The 18969-nt window shown below is 37.0% G+C and overlaps 1 protein-coding gene across 4 annotated transcripts in view; it reads left to right on the top strand.

The window, feature by feature from the left end:
- The window catches only part of Lrguk (leucine-rich repeats and guanylate kinase domain containing), a 117102-nt gene that overhangs the window by 28290 nt on the left and 69843 nt on the right, over positions 1 to 18969 (top strand). For all 4 annotated transcript variants that reach the window (XM_005377538.2, XM_013510673.1, XM_013510671.1 and 1 more), the window contains exons 6-8: positions 2993 to 3117; positions 8187 to 8330; positions 18422 to 18502. In XM_005377538.2, coding sequence (XP_005377595.1) covers positions 2993 to 3117; positions 8187 to 8330; positions 18422 to 18502 — 350 coding nt within the window. The remainder of the gene's footprint in view (positions 1 to 2992; positions 3118 to 8186; positions 8331 to 18421; positions 18503 to 18969) is intronic.

Below are 18969 nucleotides of genomic sequence, written 5' to 3'. Positions count from 1 at the left end.
TTTTTTTTTGGTTTTTCTCCGGTACCGGGAACCGAACTCACGACCTTGCGCTTGCCAGGCAGGCGCTTTGCCACTGAGCTAAATCCCCAGCCCCGGAATGCTTTCATTATGATCCATTGATTCCAATATGTTGTATTGGCTTTATCGTTTAATTATAGGAACTGTCTAATTTCTTCTTTAATTTCATCTGTGATCCATTGCTTATTGAGTAGGGTATTGCTTAATTCCATGTATTTGCATAGTTTCTGTAGGGGTTTTTTGCCATTGATTTCTAGTTTCACTGCACTGTGATCTAAGAAGATGCATGAGGTAATTTTGATTCTTTTGCATTTACTTAAGCATGCTTTATGGGTTAGTATGTGTTCTATTTTGGAGAAAGTCCCATGTGCTACTGAGAAGAATGTAGAGTCTGATGTTCGATAGAACACTATATAAGTATCTATTAATTCCATTTGGTCAAAGATTTGATTTAACTCTGCTATTTCTTTGTTGATTTTTTTGTCCGGTTGATCTATCTATTTGTGACATATAGTGTAGTGTCCCTCATTTCAATTGTATTGGTGTTTATCTGATTTTTCATGTATGTTTGTGTTTGTTTTATAAAGTTAGATATGCCAGTATTTGGTGCATATATGTTTAGAATTGTTATTACTTCCCATTGAATTGTTTCCTTAACCAGTATATAGTGACCTTCTTTGTCTCTTCTGAACAGTCTTGGCCTAAATCCATTTTGTGTGAAATTAGGATACCTACTCCTGCTTTTTCCTAGGTCTCTGTTGCCTGGTATATTGTTTTCCACCCTTTGATTTTTTAATCGTGAATTACTTTTTGAATTAAATGTATTTCTTATATAATGCATAGTGCTGGGTTTTGTTTCTTGATCCATGCTGCCAGTTTGTTTCTTTTGATTGGAGAATCAAGACCATTTATATTAAGGGCTATTACTGAGGGGTACTGACTTATTCCTGTCATTGTATTATTTTCCTGCTGCTGATGTCCTTTTTTTTGTTTTTGACTTTGTCCTTTTGCTTAGCTGCTCATCCCACCAGGTATATTCTTTTTTGTTTTTCCTTACTGGTAATGTTGGCTTCATTGCCTCTTTCTAGAATATTCTTGAGAATCTTGCTGGTTTGGTGGTCATACATTTCTTGAGGTGCTCCTTCTAATGGAAATACTTTATTTCTTCATCAATTTTGAAGGAAACTTTTGTAGAATAAATAAATTGAGGTTGGAAGTTATTATCTTTAAAGGCTCAAAGCACTTCACTCTAAGCCTTCAGGCCTTTAAGGTTATGTAGAGAAGTATGCTGTGATTCTAATGGGTTTACCTTTGTGTGTGATTTATTCCCTTTGTCTAATGGCTTTTCAAGTTTTATTCCTGTGGTGTACTTCTGATAGTTTGAGTATAATGTGGTGCAGGGCAGTTCTCTTTTGGTCATGGCTATTTGGGGTTCTATATGCCTCCCTTATTTGTTTATTTCTTTCTCTATCTTTTGGAAGTTTTCTACCATCATTTCTGTGAACAGGTTTTTTTATGCCATTTTTGTTGTTTTCTGACTTGTCGTGTATTCCTGTTACTCTTAGGTTAGTTTTCTTTGTGTCATTTACGGCCTGTTAGATCCATTTGTGTTCTCTTGGTGTTTTTAAGGTATCTTCGTATAGTTGCTCATTGAAAGCATCATTATCTTCTAGTTCTGAAATTCTGTCCTCACAGTGGTCATTTTTGCTGCTCATACTTTTAATATAATTTTTAATCTTCTGAATTGCTGATTCAAACCCTTTCATGGATGCTGATCTTTGTTAAAATGATCATTCCTTTTTTTTTTTCCATTTTGATTAGCTCATTTAGCTTTTTACTAGCATATTCTGAAAGCCCGTGGATCATTTTGGTTATTACTTCCATTATCTGTTTAGTTATATTTTCTGTGATCTCCCTGAGTACCTCTTTCATCTATTTTCTAATCTCTTCTCTTATCCTTTTGAGTAATTTGGATGTGTGGCTTATGCTATTCTGCCCCTTGGTGCTCCTCGGATTGGCTCCAGGGGAGTTGGGAGTTTTGGGAGACATTTTGTTGAATTCTCATGTTTCTGTTATTTTTGTTTAGAATTGATGACTTTGAGAATCCAGTTTTAGGTGATCACAAGGGTGAGACACAAAGATAAACTGTTAAAATTTTAAAAATATGTAGAGAAACTTAATCAACAGATGAAGAAATAAAACAGATACTTCATTATACTTCATTAATTGTAAAGGAAGAAGAAAAGCCAGTAGAGGTAGGTAGAGTGGAAAGGGCATTCCTTTCTGTTAAAGGGCATTGTTTTTGGACCATTCATTTGCTACAGAGGATATATCACAGGATGCTGCTTTAGTGGTGGGTGTGACAAAGCTTGCTGAGTGATCCTTTATTCAGAAAACTCCTTGAAAGGGAAGTGTATGAGTTTTTCATGGAATCGTTATCTAACTAAGGAAAACACACTACCAAAGAGGAAACTCTGAACCCCTGTGATATTTCTTTCCATATAGATTAAATGAGTAACATATGGATGAAAATCCAACTGGGCACACTGAAAAGCTATGTTTAAAAAAATAATTTTGTTACATTCTTTTTTTTTTGTTATTTTTCTGAGACAGGGTCTCACTATGTAACCCAGGCTGTTCTTGAACTTGCAGCAATCCTCCTGCTAGGCCTCCTGAGTGCTGGGATTACAAGAATGTACCACCATGCCCAAGTAATTTTGTTATATTCTAATACTTAAAAGAATCTATGTAATGTTATCCTCAAATCTGTATGTAGTATATATTATACAACATACTCTAATATTCTATAAGAAAAAGTATATCTCAGGATTTAGTGTTCATCCTATATTGGGCATATAATACGCCTTTATTTATACTATAATCTTAGTTTTCTAGTGGTGATTTAACACTAATTCTTTTTTTTCTTCAAAATGCTTTCAATCACATTTTCCTTAAACATAGTCATGGTATATAGACAATGAAATAGAAGAAATCAGTGGACTGAAGATGTGCCACAGTCTAATCCACCTTAGTTTGGCCAACAACAAGATCACAACAATTAATGGCTTAAACACGTTACCAATCAAAATACTTTGTCTGGTGAGAGTTGAACAAGATGTTATTCATTATAGAAGTAGTGGGTAGTGTTTAGTAAGTGTATGATTATGACTACTGAGAATTTTTCTAATGTACGGGGAGCAAGTTTCTGCATTAAATGTTATTGCCTTCGGTTTGCTTGTTCTGTGTGTGTGTGTGTGTGTGTGTGTGTGTGTCTATGTGTGTTTTTATACGTGATCAGTATTCTATGATTAAAGTAAAATGATTTTCTAATATTGTTCCAAATTACATTTTTTAGAAGGTTGTATTTTTATACTGGGAAAGAAAGGTATATTTTTAATAAATATTTCAAATATTTTAACATTTTTGGGGAAAAAACATTAGAGCATATTTGAACATAATATTTATTATTGTTCATACTTAGTTGCTTTTATATGCATTCTTTATTGCTTTTCAAAGTGTTTTCTTGGCTCTGAACTTGGGCCTTCCTTTTATATTAATACATGCTTGTCTCCCATTCTAGAAAATCAGAAATTGCGTTGATACTAAATGAACAATTCCAGGCAGAAAGTTTAAATTAGATTATTTTTTTAAAGAGCTTCATTTTATTTTATTTTTTTATTTTATTTTTGCCTTTTTCAGACAGGGTCTCGCTATGAAGTTCAGGCTGGCCTCGAGCTTACTCTGTAGCTCAGGCTGGCCTCGAACTCACAACAATCCTCCTGCCTCAGCCTCCTGAGTGCTAGGATTACAGGCATGCACCACCACGCACTGCAAGAGCTTTCTTTTAAAGCCATGTGTCTTAGTTACTTTTCTCATTGCTGAGATAAAGTACCTGACACCCAAAATTAAAGAAGAAAAGGTTTATTTAGCTCACAGTTTATAGAGGTTTTAGCCCATAGTTGGCTGGCCTGAGGGTAAGATGACATGGCAAACGGGCATCACAGAGGAGAAACAGTCCATAGCAAAGCAGGGCAGGCAGAAGGCAGCCAGCAGCAAGCCACAAGTGACAAGCCATAGATTCTTTCTGTCCCTTTACATTGTATCTAGGCTCCTGCCCTTTAGGGCAGGTATCACTCACATCCAAGGTGGGGCACCCTTAGTCCTACCCAGAACCATGCCAGATCAGTCAGTGGACTCATTTAGTAACCACACACCCTTAATCTGAACATCACACTCTCTAGATCCAGCCACCTCTGAAAAGTCCCACCTATGGTTGCAAGAGGCTTTTGTGGGAGGTGGGAGGGGGAGCTAGACATAAGCCATAACACTATGTTGTGTGTCATGTGACTGTGATTCAATGAAAATAGAGGTTATTTACAAAAAAATTCAATAGGATTATACCAATCCCAAAGATATACATGATATTTAAAAAACAACAGTATAGACATCACTAATGTGGAGGGCTATAATGTTGTTTGTGGAATATCCAGGATTCTTACTCCTTTCCTGTTCCATCCTACGCTAGATGGTGTTACTAGTTTTATTGCATCAGTCCCAGGGTGGGCAGGGAGGATTTCAAGCTATGAGGCTTGTGGCTTATTCATTTTTTATGTGAACTGAACAGTTGTTTGAAATGACATCTTGGGTTATCTGCAGATTTTTGATATATGTGATATACTGTTCTTGTCTTAGTATATTTAGCCATACATCATTCAAGGTTGGCTATATGATAATTTTCTTTCCCTGCGCTTACAGCATGAAGTGCTTTTTGAAGTCCTTTCCATGCCAACCATGAGTTAGTTGAGGGTAAAATACTAGTATCCTAGTACCGAGGATGGAACTGAGGTTGGAAGGTATCTTGGTTACTTTTCTCTCGTTGCTGAGACAAAATACCTGACACCCAAAATTAAGGAAGGAAAGATTTATTTAGCTCAGTTTGTGGAGGTTTCAGTCCATACTCGGCTGGCTCCAAGGCAGAGTGGCACAGGATAGAGGGCTACAGTTCATGGCAGTGGAAGGTAGCAAAAGCAGCAAGAGCAAAAGGGAGGAGTGGCAGAGAGGGAAGAGCAAGCCTCTTTCACTCCCTTATATTGCATGCATACTACCCGCCCCTAGGCCTGGGGTGGGTGTAGCATTCACACCCATAAATCCCAGCATTGGATCATGGATCAGTCATAAACTCTAAAAGCCTGCCCCATGACTGCATGAGGCTTTGGGGGAACATTCAGACACAAACCATAACAGGAGAGTTTAATAACGTAACTGTGGTTTTATTTTCTGCCTACTAAGGCATGTTGGAAAAGCATAAACGAGTATGAATTTAATAAATTGGATTGAAAAATTTAAAATTAACAAAAAAAGTCATATTTCAAATTCATGATAATCTGAAGGATTATTGGCAGTATTGTTCACTTTTTAGTTTGTTAGGAACTTACCCTTTTCTCTACATACTTGTTTGTGTTGACATTCTCACTAATTTTAAGGCGTGCACAAGTGAAAGAGATATGGAGGAGTGCGATAAGGAATGAGAATTAAACTCATTATTAAGAATGACACAGAACACTTTCATCCTAAACATTTGTTTCATTAACAACATAAGTGGTCCATGTTGACATTCCTGTCTCAAGCAGTTTCTAGAAAAGGAACACAAAAGACTTATATTTTCTATAAATAAAGTAGATCGTTTCCAGTCCCTGAATGCACTGCCTAAGAAAAACTAAAAAATAGTGTGCTATCATTCACTTTCCTGAAAATTTTTGAGAATGATTTTCTTTTCTAAATTTTAATAAAATTTATAACATCAAATGATATACAATGGCTTCAACAGTTTTAAAAGCTTTTATTTTTAATTTGTGGAATCAGGAAACTAGTTGCTTTAGTTACTACTGAAAGGAATTCATTTTACAATTTAGAGAAAGAAGAGCAAGCCAATTGCTAATTCTCAACCTTCAATTTTCAAGATAGATTTAAAAGTTGAAAAGAGAAATGTGGTTTACCAATGGGCTGTTCTATAGTCCAGCTTCTTAGCAAGTAATGACAATGCATTCCGGACTTTGTACTTCATTTTGTCACAGTAAGAGCCACTTGGCTTTCTCTCCCAAATTGGTAGATTAAGAATGTTTCTAATTTCATTTATATAAGAAAATAATTTTCTCTAAAAGTGTTTCCCTATGACCATTATAAAACAAGCAGGAAGAATTGCTCATGCGGAAATTGGATGTCCGTGTCTAGGAGTGATAATCAGCTCTTCAGCCTGGGATAAAAGCTTCTAACTACCTAACTTTCAGAAATTCTGTGATTCTGAAATTTTCGCAGTTCTGGTTTCTTTTATGACCACAGGCTATCTAATTAAACTTTTCTATGCCTAACTCTGCTCATATCATTTACCACTTTGAAAGGCATCAGAGACGCTGTGAAGAGGAATTACAATCTGTCTAACACATCTAAAGCTCTTCAAAGTTTTTTGGAGAAGAAATGTATTGTATATAAATTTGATGTATGGACAGTTTTTTGAATAGGATATTGAAACCTTATTTCAACACATTAAATTGATATGGGTAAGATGTTAAATTTAGTGTAGTTTTTTCTCCTTTCTATTGCACTTTTTATGGCTTTTTTGAACTCTGGACAGAAGGAAATTTGACTTCACTTTGGCAAATGGGGCTATGAACATTTTCTCATTTTATAATGGAATTTTTAAAAAATATAACAATAAAAAGAATAGTATAATAAACCCACATGTGTTATAACCAAACTTTATAGATTATTAACATTTTATTAACATGTTTTAAGGAGCCATACACTTATACTAATGAACACAAATCTGGCTCATTGTTGAAGCAAAATTTTATGAATAATAGGATGGAGATGAGTTCTTGCTATTAAATGTACTGAGAAAAATATACCAGTGAAAATACTGTGGATGGAAGAGAACACTTTCAATTTTTCAGTTCTTAATGCTCGCTAGAAGTTTTGAATATTTAAGGATAGATACAAAAAGGCATTAAATGAGATTTCAAAATTATAATTTTTTTCATAGTTCTCATCTCAAACTAAATGTTAATTTTACTCTGACATTTTCCTGTATCTCAAAGCTAAGGAAGCTAAATGTATTGGAAAATGTGCAAAAAAATGTAAATTTTTACCATTCTTGTTATCAAGGGTACATGGAAAATGGGAAAGAGGACAACAGTTGCATATAGAATTTTTGTTTTATTCTCATTGTCTGAGAGATGCTTATGTGTGAATTTTTGAAGAGCTTGTTTAGTTACCTAGCACTGCAAAACAGGCCACTTCACTTGTACTGACCTTGAGAAATAACTATTTTATTAGCGAACAGTTCTGCAATCTGAGCTGGGTTCAGCTGAGTGGTTCTTTTGTTGAGCTTGCCACATTCACCTAACGTGGTGGTTGGGGGTTTAACTCATCTTGGCACTTAGATGGCCAGATTTTCTCTGTGGTTAGTCCTGGGGCCTCTTTCCATGACTACTTCTCCAGGTGACCTCTGCACAAGTTTCCTGCGGTAGAACAGCTGCAGTTCCTTATGATGTCTCAGGTCTTGTTGTCTTGGGCTTTGAAATGGCATACTTGTGTTGTCCTCTTTTGGTTATAAGGGCAGTTATAGACCAGCCTAGGTTGAAAAGGAAGTAACTGCACAAGAGCACGCCTGACTGCAGGCATGGCTTGTTGGAGGGCCACCAAGGGAAAAACTTACCACAGCCTGCATGATGTGATGTCATTGCATTTAGAATGTTTCTGAAAACAGAGTGGATGTGGCAGTTACAATATTCAAGTTTTCTTATGATAGTGATGAAATTGAGTTTCATTAAACTTGTATTTACAGAGACAAACACGGGACTTACTATTAGGCTTTAGGCTTGCAATGTCAAAAGCTTATATTGCCTAGGTATCATCTTTTCTACTGATCTGGATACTCATCTTGAAATACTAAATATTAAAATAGTAAGTGAAAATATCATATTTTGGTCTTCCAGCCAAAAACCTAGGATTTATTTTTAGAGAGACCAATGACTCAAGGGTGTGTGTGTGTTTGTGTGTGGACAAGAAAGTTTATTGATTTTTTTAAGAGTAATTTGGGGCAGTATCCAAAATGAAGACTTGTCCTGATGAATAATTTTAAAACATTAAGTGTATTTTGTCCATTTTAGAGCAATAACCAGATTGAGAAGGTCACAGGTTTGGAAGATCTGAGAGCTCTGCAGAAGTTGGATCTGGCTCACAATCAAATAAGTAGCCTCCAGGGCTTAGAGGATCACAACGTCCTGGAAGTAATCAACCTAGAGGATAATAAGGTAATGTACTTTACAGCTCTTGGTCTCAGGGTGTACGTAAGTGGGCATATCAGAGAGTCAGCACAGACACCCCACTGTTGGTTTTGCAAGGGTTAGTAACTGAAATGCCAGCTTAGAAATGTTATCCTAGCAAACTTCCTGGAGCAGTAGTTGCAGAACTATTTTTAAAAAATAAATAATTGCAGTTCATTATTTTTGAAAATTTGATGATTCCTAATTGCATTGTCTTAAAGGTTTAAACTTCAGCCATTTGTGCATAATTTTTGAAGTAAATGTGTTTGTGCAAAACTTTGTGAAGAAAGAGGGCATTAGGAGTATCTGAATTATCTGATAAAGGAGAGTGGAAATATGAAAATATCCTCAGGCTGGTGGTTTTCCTTACCTACATTCAAAGAGAAGCAGGGTAGGACTTTTTTCAGGGGAGGAGCTTGAGGAGGTCTCAGCCAAAGAATATAAAATTTCACTTACATCAGTATTAACAACGTATGTTTGAAAAATGCGGAGTAGATTTTTAGTGTTTCCACTACTGTGTTATAACTGTGTAATATATGTTAATTAGCTAGATTTAGCCACTCCACAGTTTATATGTATTTCAGTACATCATTTGTAGATGATAGATACAATTTTATCTGTAATTGAAAATTTTTAAATGCAAATACCCTGAGAAAGAGTTAGTCATTAAAAAATAAAGGGGCATAGGAAGTAAATTTTTGTATTTTTTTGGTAGTAATAGTAATGTACTTTTCCAGTGTGCATAATGGGTTAGAAATTAGATTTATTCAAATTTTGATAGCTGATTTAATGTGTACATTACTTCAAAAATTATATAAAGTGAGTTTTACTCTTAAATACATTCTGTTCTTGTAAAGCATTTGTGCTCCCAATCATGATATATTAAGTTGGTACTACAGTTGACTTCATATACAATAAGGTCTACAAATTGATTTTATTTGTACTGAGTACTTCATCACATGTTGGGGGAAAGGTTTCATAAGGAAGTTCTTTTTGAAAGTGACAAGTTGGGCAGACTGTGAGAGGTGCTCTCTGGCATAGGATGTGGCACTGGAAACCTTGCCCGTCCTGTGGTGCTCCTCCTCAGTCTTGTCTGAGGATCCTTTCTCCAGACACCTTGCATCATCTGTTAGGATGCTCAAAGTCAAGAGAAGTTAATCATGAAGGTCTGGGAATAAGTAAACTTCTAATTATAATCGAAACTATTCATGCTCATCTCACTTGATTTATATTTTATATGATTTTGGTGCCTTTACAGCATTTCTAGTGAGTGGCCTTTTTTTTTGCAAAGCCATGTCTTGGGAAGTTAGCACAATCTCTCTTTCATATGGTTTTAGTGTCCACTTTGTGCAAATACCATTGATGACTGTTTTAAAAGAATTTTTCTGCTTAGTGGATTTCACATATATGCAGGGAGAGTTGAAAAGGTAGAATACACTCATTAAATCTCAAATCAGTGCAGCTCAGGATTTAGGAAAGGGAATAACAGTAATGATACTTACAACAATTACGGTCATAAAACAATTCGGAGATATCTGCTGAGTACTTATGCACTAAGCACTATCCTAAGCACTTTATACATCTCATTTAATCCTTATTATGGCCCTATTAGAAACTGGGACATAGAGAAGCTAAGTAACTTGCCTAAAGCTATTTGTCGAGCAAATAGCAGAGCCAGGATTCCAATATAGAGTGATTTGCCCCTACAGTCAGTGTGTTCTACCTCTGCAGGTTAATACAGTAAATGAAGGGCCAGTGCCCTCCCTTCAGAAAGGAGTGTGGTATAAGGCTTGTTAAAAGTGCTTTTTTGGCTGGTCATGGTGGTGCTGACCAGGAGACTGAGGCAGGAGGATCGCTGTGAGTTGGAAGCTAGCCTAGGGTACATAGTGAGTTTAAATCCAGCCTGAACTGCATAGTGAGACCCTGTCTCAAAAAAAAAAAAGTGCTTTCTCATAGAAATATAATATGAGCCATATATGTGAGCCACAGATGTCTTTAAAATGCTTTAGTAGCCACAATAAAAAGAAAAATTTAACTTCAGTAATATATTTTACTGAACTCAGTATACCCAAAATATCATTTTAGCATATAATTTACATAGGAAATTATTGATGAGATATTTCACCTTCTGTAGTCTTACAGTGAGTTTTTGACACCAGGTGTGTATTTTACACTTAGAGTACATCTCACTTGATCCTAGCCATATGTCAAGTGTCCTAAGGCACTACCTTATTGGGGGGTGCCAGTCTAGAAATTCCTCACAAACGGTGTATTATTCTGTGCCAACTCTAGACACTTTTCATCTTTAAATGAAGAAAGGAGTTTATATTGTTCAAATGTTAGAGACTGTATTTTAAAAAGTGGCCACGTGCCCCAAAGGACCTCCTTTGGCAACAGTTGGGTCCAGGATAATAACTAATTCCCTGGGTTCACACTAGGCACATTGGGGAGCAACCAATAGTACTTGGAAATGTTCTTTGAACCATCTGAATTGTTCCTCAGAGATTTTCCAGGATGACTGAGAATTCTATGCATTAGAAATGGAAAATTTATCATGTAAAAGCAATGTAGCATAGCTTTTGCTTCTTGTATGATTAATTTGGTGTTAGGGATAGTATTATCTTGGTAGCACTTTCAATGTTGCTTACTTGTTTTAACAGTTGAAGCCTGTTCCGGTAATGTGGTCACTTGTGTATCTGTCCTGTGCAAGAATTTATTGTCAGCTGGCCCTATTAGAAACTGGGACACAGAGAAGCTAAGTAAAGACCTCCACTTGGAAGCCTTTGTTACTCTCCACCTTTCGGTCCCTGTTAGATTTTAAGTCATGGCTAGCATTTAAGACATATCAAGTGGTTAACTCTATTATAATCTCTGGTCTTTTTTCTGGCCACAGGATATTGGTCTCAGAGCAACTTAGAGAATTCTGGGTCACTTGTTTGAGTCTTATTGTTATCATCTCACAGTATTTGTTCTCCTTAGTTTTTTTTTTCTAAGTTTCTCTATGGATTAACAAGGTAATATTCATAAAGCAAGAGAAGCAAGGAAATAACTTCGGCCCTAAGTAACCAATGCATTCCTTCATCCACCTAGTCCTTGTAGAGGGCCTTGGCCATTCTCCCTGAAGACCATGGTTCTTCTCTTTATTTTAGTAATGACTCATATAGGTAGGAACTGTTTGTAGAGTTAAATTGTTTCTTGTTGTTCAGAGATATGTGACATTTAATGTCAGGCAAGCAATGCATGAACATTACCCTGTCTTCACTGGAACTGGTTCAGGTACATGAACAAAAGGAATTTGGGGGGTGGGGACTGAACACAGTCTGACTCCTAAGCCTACTTGATAGCTCTCTTAATTTATATTTGTTAGGCCTAAAAAGATAGGGGTTGAAGTAGATGGGGATCCTGAGGTCTCCAAAGGTTGACAACATGGATATAGAGGTAGCCAGTGCTGGGCATAGGAAATGCTGGAATGATCAAATCTCCTGTTAAAATTAGTCTTCATTCTATCTGGCCCAAGTGTCCGCTCATGGGGTTCATGACCATTTGGTCTGATGGTATCTGGTACTCTATCATAGGATATAGACAGGAGGGAAGCTCCTTTGGAGGCCTATAGCTTCTTTACATGCAAGAAGATGGGCAATACCGGTCAGCCTGGGGTGGTGTTCAGTTACACAGATAGCAGAAGCTTTTCCACCAACTTCTCTCTCCAGGTAGCCTTAGTTCTCTGCTGGACGCACATTTGGAGCCCAGGTCCTAGTGTTGCCTTTTCACTTTTCCAAGTACTTTTGGAGCTTCCAGACCAAGGCTTTCATGGTTTTAGTCTTGGCCTGCAGCTTCCAATTTAATGCCTGTTTCGTGGTGATGAACTTGGCTTACTTGGTGACCTGGATCCATGGACTCGGAGTCACCCTGCTGAAGCAAGTCAAAAACCTGCCTGACTGGGTTAGCTGAGCAGTGCCACACAAGAAGGCCTGTCACAGCCAGTCCACTTGACTGGGGAGGGAGGGCGGCTCTTTCAGGGGAGGTACTACAGCTAAGTGCTCCTTTCAGAAGGGAGTTAGAGTGGTAAGTTGCCAACATTTTCTTCTGATCCTTATACAGACCAAGCTTATTTCCACCCCAGGGGCTTCATAGGTATGGCACCTATACTGGAATGTTTCCACCAGATTTATCTGGCATCTCTGCTAGAATCTTTTCTCAGTATTTTCAAAACAGTTCACTACTTCATTTCATTTAGGCTTCTGTCAAACTTCTGAAGGTGGCTCCTGACTACCTCTGGCCTCTCCACCAACCCCTCTCTGTTTTTGTTATCCCTTTAACTGTTTTATTTACCATCAGTACTTATTACTGCCTGAAATTATAGCATATAATGTACTCAATATCTTCAAGAGTTTCTGTCTTTCTCACTATGCTGTTAGCTTCATGAGCTCAGGGACTTTTTCTTGTTCATTTTGTGCAGTACCTGGTTCATCATTGGCACATAAGAGTGTTTGTTGACTGAACGAATAACTCTCAGGAGCCCTCAGGTGTACTCAGATTCACCTCAAGTGCTTGGTTGGTGCTTAAGGTGCACGTGGTAAGATTCTGGAATGTGATAAAAGGAGGTGCAAATGTTTCACTGTTAGGTGTAGAGAGTATACAAAAATTAAAGATCAGAGGAATTGTTTTAGCCGAGACAAGGCCTTCAGTAAGGCAGAGAAAAGTAGTAAGGAAGGAGCAAGAAGGTTCCAGAGAGATTTCTGAGGATATCAATTTTGCCCTCAACTGTAGGCTAGGGATATAGCTCAGCGTCATAAGCTCCTACCTGGCAAATGCAAGGTCCTGAGTTTGATTCTTGGTACCAAAAAAAAAAAAAAGATTATAAAGATTATTAAAAAAACTGTAGAGCAGACATCTCTGTCCAGCCCTGCTGCACTATGCCAGGCTTCTGGGATGTGGCATGGAGTGACTTTTCCTGGAAGCCAATCCTAGTGAAGTAGAGTGGGTTAAATTGTGGTCTCTAGAAGATATGACCAAGCCCTCCCTACCAGGAATCTATGCATGTGTCTTTGTTTGGAAAAGGGGTCTTTACAGATGAACCAAGTTAAGGATCTCAAGATGAGATCATCCTGGAATTAGAGTGGCCCTAAATGCAATGTCCTTGTAAGAGACACAGGGGAAGAAAATTGGGAAACACAGGGGAGAGGCCATATGGCCATGTGAAGGGGAGAGGCAGAGATGGGAGTTGTGTTCTATAAGCCCAAGGATGCTGGGGGCTGCCAGAGCTGGAAGAGACAAGGAAAGATTTTCCTCTGGACTCTGCAGAGTGGGCCTGCTTACACCTTGACTTTGGCCTTTGGATCTCTGGAACTGTGAGAATAAGTTTCTGTTGTCTTAAGCCTCCAAGTCTGTGGTAATTTATCATGTCAATTCTAGGAACTGAAGTGGCAGTCCTCATACACTAAGTGAAGCTCTGCACTAGGAAATGGAGAATAACAGCTGAAAGTTTTATATATATACACACACACACACACACACACATTTTTTTTGTTGTTTTGTTTTTTTCTGGCACCAGGAATCGAACTAACGACCTTGTGCTTGCCAGGCAGGCGCTGTGCCACTGAGCTAAATCCCTAGCCCCTTAGAGTTATATTTAACTGTGTTCTTTTGTAATGTCTGTTTGTGTGTATGTGTGTTTCACTTAAGAAATTTCTTCATTTCCTAAGGTTTTAAATATTCTCCTATAATTTCAAGGTTTTTCTTCCTGTTTGGTCTTTAACTGGGATTTATTTTTGTGGGTAGTCTGAATAGGCATCTAATTCTCATATGGGAAACACATTTTCTCAACATTTAAAAAATCTGATTTAATAGTCGTTAGTCTATTAACTGATGTGTCAGATTTTTTTAAGTACTGGAAATTGAACTCAGACCTTCACATTGAGTTATATCCCAGTCCTTTTTTATTTTTTAATTTTGTGACAGGGTCTTACTGAGTCACTGTGATGCCCAGGCTGGATTCAAACTTGCAGTCTTCCTGCCTCAAACTCCCAGAGTTCTGGGAATATACTAGGATTTATTGACTCATTTATTTCTTGAAATTTGTGTTGTTTATAACTTATTATTAAAAATAATGTTATATATTCTTATACATAAATCTTTACATTGTTTTAATTATTTCCCTAGGATATATTCTTGGAAATACCATTACTGAGCATGAACATTTAAAGACTGTTGATATATTTCCTGAAGGTTCATACTAGTTAATACTTCACTACAGTATATGAAGTTAGGATACCTTATTATAGCCACATTTTACTATGCCTGTGTCAACAGATATTTTAAAATTACATCAGGTTGGTAAAGGAAAATGATAGTTTCTAGTCTATTTTATATGTATTTCTTTGGTTATCCATGAGATTAAACTTTTTTATTAACCATTTGATTTCCTTTTTAAAAACTGCCTATTCAAATCAGTCATGGTTGTGCACACCTGTAAGCCCACCACTTGGGAGGCTGTGGCAGGAGGATTGCTATGAATTTGAGGTCAGCCTGGACTACACAGTGAATTCAAGGCCAATCTAAACTACATAGTGAGACCCTGTCTAAAAAAAAAACAAAACAAAAAAACCCAAAAAGTCTGTTCATGTCTTTAACTATCATTTATTTCACAACAGTTGTTTTTTACTTTTCCTTGTGCTTAAGATGCTTTTGGTATATATGATAATTTATGAAAAAAATCAGTATTTTATGTGTCTTCCTTTATTATTTTTATAATTTTTATTATCTTTTTCTATTCTAAATCTGATACTTGTTCACCTAAACTTTTTTTTAAACTACCTTCAACTCTTAATATGTGATTTATTTCATGGCATAATTGAAGCAAAACTTTAAATTTATTTTCACCCTAGTATCTCATAATAATAACAGCTACTCTTTGTTGAGTACTCACTCTATGCTCAACATTGTGCTAAATGATTTCTTTTCGTTAATTCATTTAATCAGTAGTTCTACTGGATACATTTCTCAGTGATTTATGGTTTACTTTTTTAAATATACTGTTTCATTGGTCAACTGATCCATCTATTGATTTTTTTTTTTTTTTTGTACTAGTGATTGAATGCAGGGCCTTTGCATTGAACTATGTCCTCAACCCTTTTTAAATTTTTTTTTTTTTTATTTTAAGACAGATTCTCACTAAGTTGTTACACTGCCCGGGCTGGGCTTGAACTTGTGATATTTCAGCCCGAGCTTCCCAGAGTGCTGGGATTGCAGGTGTGCACCACCATGCCTAGTGCATCTGAGGATTTGTAGGCCAGTAGTCATCATCATGATCATCACCGTCTTCTTCATCATTAGTTAGTTGTTAAAGCCCCACAGATTGAGAAACACTTTTACTACACAGATTCTTTCAGTGGAAAAACTTTACTTGCACTTAGTTCTTTCCTAAAGATTGTGTGTGTGTGTGTGTGTGTGTGTGTGTGTGTGTATGTGTGTGTGTTTAAGAAAAAGCCTTATCAGCCTCCTTTAGGTCTGGATGGTGATGTTTAGAGAGCATGGACAAAAAAGAAATGGCAAAAACAAGAAGTTGGAAGACTCTTTAGGGTGTAGAAAGAAGCCATTAGAGGCCAAGGAGGATACAGAAGGTGCTGGGAGGACATTCTTGGCAGCAGATGGCTGAAATTCCTGTAAGAATATAACCTTTCTGGCAATACTTTACTTTCAGTTGTTTGGGGTATTGCTGTCCCTCTGCTTTTGTAAAAGCACAATCTTGGGGCTCTGACCTTTTGCAGAGAAGGTGTGAGGAGAGAGGATGAAGTGAGGCTGTGCAGTATGGGGGGAACATGTGCAGGACCAGTATCTCCTGCAGTTGACTAATTCGGCTGCAGTGGGAACTTAAAGCCCAGCTATCCCCATGCTTGTTTCCTCTTACAAACCTCCACCCTACCCTTGGAAGGATTGGGAGGACAGCTGGATCCTTTACATCTCACTCTCAAAACACCCACTGACCGCAGTTCACGTCTTAATAGTAATATGCTTTTATATAGTCAATGAGCACTGTACTCATGGTTTTATATCAAGATCTTTCCAAATCAATCACCATAGATATCACCATCTCCTAAAATGAGTGCATAGTGTTCCTACTATGGGACTGTGTTATGATTCATTTAATCACATGATGACATTCTTAAGACATTAGGAACTTTTTGCTTTAGACTAAAAAGTACCAATTTTTGTACCTATTTTTTGCCTGTCTGGTGATTTTTTTAGTGTAAATCCCTTGAAGTGGACAGCTGGTTCACAGATCCTGTACATGTTTACACATCAGATTGTGCTGTAGAAAGACCGTTCCAATTTCTATGCTTGCCAACAATGCCTGCAGGTGCACATGGCCAGAACTTGTTGGTGAGACATGATGGATGCAGGAGCACATTCATTTTTAATATTTGTTTAGGACCAAGAACAAGAGCTATATACTAGAGGGAAATTAATTCACTACTCAAAAGTTCTGATGCAGCAATATGAACCAATTACTTCCCACCTTCCTGAATAACACAATATAGAAGAAATTGTTGTATTTTTCTTGAAGATGATCCAAATAGCAGTCTTGTGGACAGTCTATGGGAAAAGATGTGCATAATAGCATGACATCACTCTAACCAGAGTAATATGGACACATTGTATAGTGTAGCTTTGGAGTTTAACTCTCATATTTTATCTTTGAAAACGGCATCCTTTGAACATGGTACATATGTTCATTTCTTGATTTAGTTTTGGGATTATTTACAGTTAGCTGAATTTTGTGGTTGGATAACTCAAGAGTTTTTGGTGACCTGGATATTGGAAGGCATTTATAATGCATACTGAAATTATTTAGGAAAAGAATAGAAATAAAAAGAGACAGTTAACTATGTTAACTGTTTTGTCACTGTGACAAAATACTTGAGACAAGGAGAAAAAATTTATTTTGGCTCATGGTTCCAGAGATTTCAGTCCATGGTCAGCTGGCTCCATTCTTACTGGGCCTGTGGTGAGGCAGAAACATCATGGCAGAAGTGTGAGGTAGAGAAAAGCTATTTACCTCATGGCAACCAGGAAGCAGAGAGGGTGAGGGTCTATGTAGATGGTCTTCCTCCTGTTTTTGTTTCATTGAGCCCCCACCCTGTTGCATGGTGCTACCTACATTCAGGACAGGTCTTCTTCCTCAGTTTGCTGTCCTACATGCCAGCTGTCTCAGGAGATATCCTTATAGACACACCCAGAAGTGTGCTTTACCAATTTCCTATGTGTTTCTCATTTCAACCAAGTTTATAATCCAGTTTAACCAGCATATTAACTTCCTGCAAAAGTTTGATATCTACACTTGAAATAAAATTATAATTTTACTTATTATAGGAAATTTCAATTAAAATATTTGTGTTCTATTTAGTGGAGAATTCAGGCAATCCAAACCCAATCCTGGGTTAAATTAAGGTTCTGCCAGGCAATCTTTTCTTCTCTTATTTTTAAAAATCATGAAACATAACCTGTATAGAAAAGTGTATAAAGTAAGCATACAATTCAGCAAAAAATTTCAGATGGAAAGTAGAGACCCATCAAGAAATATGGCATATTATTTTTAATTTTCACTTTTCCTTAAAATAATTCTTTCTTAGGGGAAAAGTGATAGAGCCACATGTGAATGACCAGCGGAGAGTGGAAGCCAGGCCAGGATGGGACATTAGGGGTGGTGCAAGAGGGCTAGACCAGGAAGGGGGCAACCAGGTCGTCCTTGTATGCATCTTCATATTGCTTCTTACTATATGTGCTGTTTTACTTCTACTTAAATAAGCATGGGTAAGAGGAGGAAGCTTACTATTCTCTTGCAAGAGAGGGAAAAAGAAATTGGGGCAGTGTGTGTTCACGTGTGTTGAAGGGGCTTATGATAATTCCTGTGTACCGGATAGCTCTGTGGAATTCTCATTAATAAGCAAGATATTCAACAGAGCAAATTTGCAGTAAGTTGAATTTAAAGGATCCAAAGTGACTTCTGTTGTATCATATTCTCTATTGTCTTTGTGCATTGTGCATTGTCAATAATATTTTTTTCTTTGCTTAAAAAGATTGCTGAACTGGATGAAATAGAATACCTTGAAAGTCTGCCTATCCTTCGAATTCTCAATCTTCTACGAAATCCAATTCAGGTGAGAGTAATCATTTCTATATCTGGGGAGGGGAAAGAGAGGAGGAGGATTCTGGAATTTTTTTGTCTTCAAGAAGTAATTTGATAAAGAATATCAAGCATGTGAATACAGTTTTTAAGAATCTTTTTTCTCTGTTAGGAATCAACTAGAAGAATTAAGTAAATACATCTTGTTTTTCAAGAAATCAGATCTTCTTTATGACTAACAAGCTATGTAATGGCACCACTGTCAGTTAGAGTAAAGCCTAGTTGAATGTCATTTACCTGCTCTGTGTGGTCATTTAGGACTCACCTCAGATGGCGCAAAAGATTACAGGAGGGAGCTAATCAGACTGTAGAGCAATGTTCTTTCACAGTAGAAAATAATAAGACTGCAGAGGTATAGACAGAATATGGTACCTATTTTACAACAGGGGAAAGAAAGTGTAAGATTAGATATCTAACATAATTTGCCTAGATATAGCCATG

This window comes from Chinchilla lanigera, unplaced genomic scaffold (genome assembly GCF_000276665.1).
Source record: "Chinchilla lanigera isolate Chin_1 unplaced genomic scaffold, ChiLan1.0 scaffold00009, whole genome shotgun sequence".
Classification (NCBI taxonomy): domain Eukaryota; kingdom Metazoa; phylum Chordata; class Mammalia; order Rodentia; family Chinchillidae; genus Chinchilla; species Chinchilla lanigera.
This window is presented reverse-complemented; position numbering and strand designations above follow the sequence as displayed.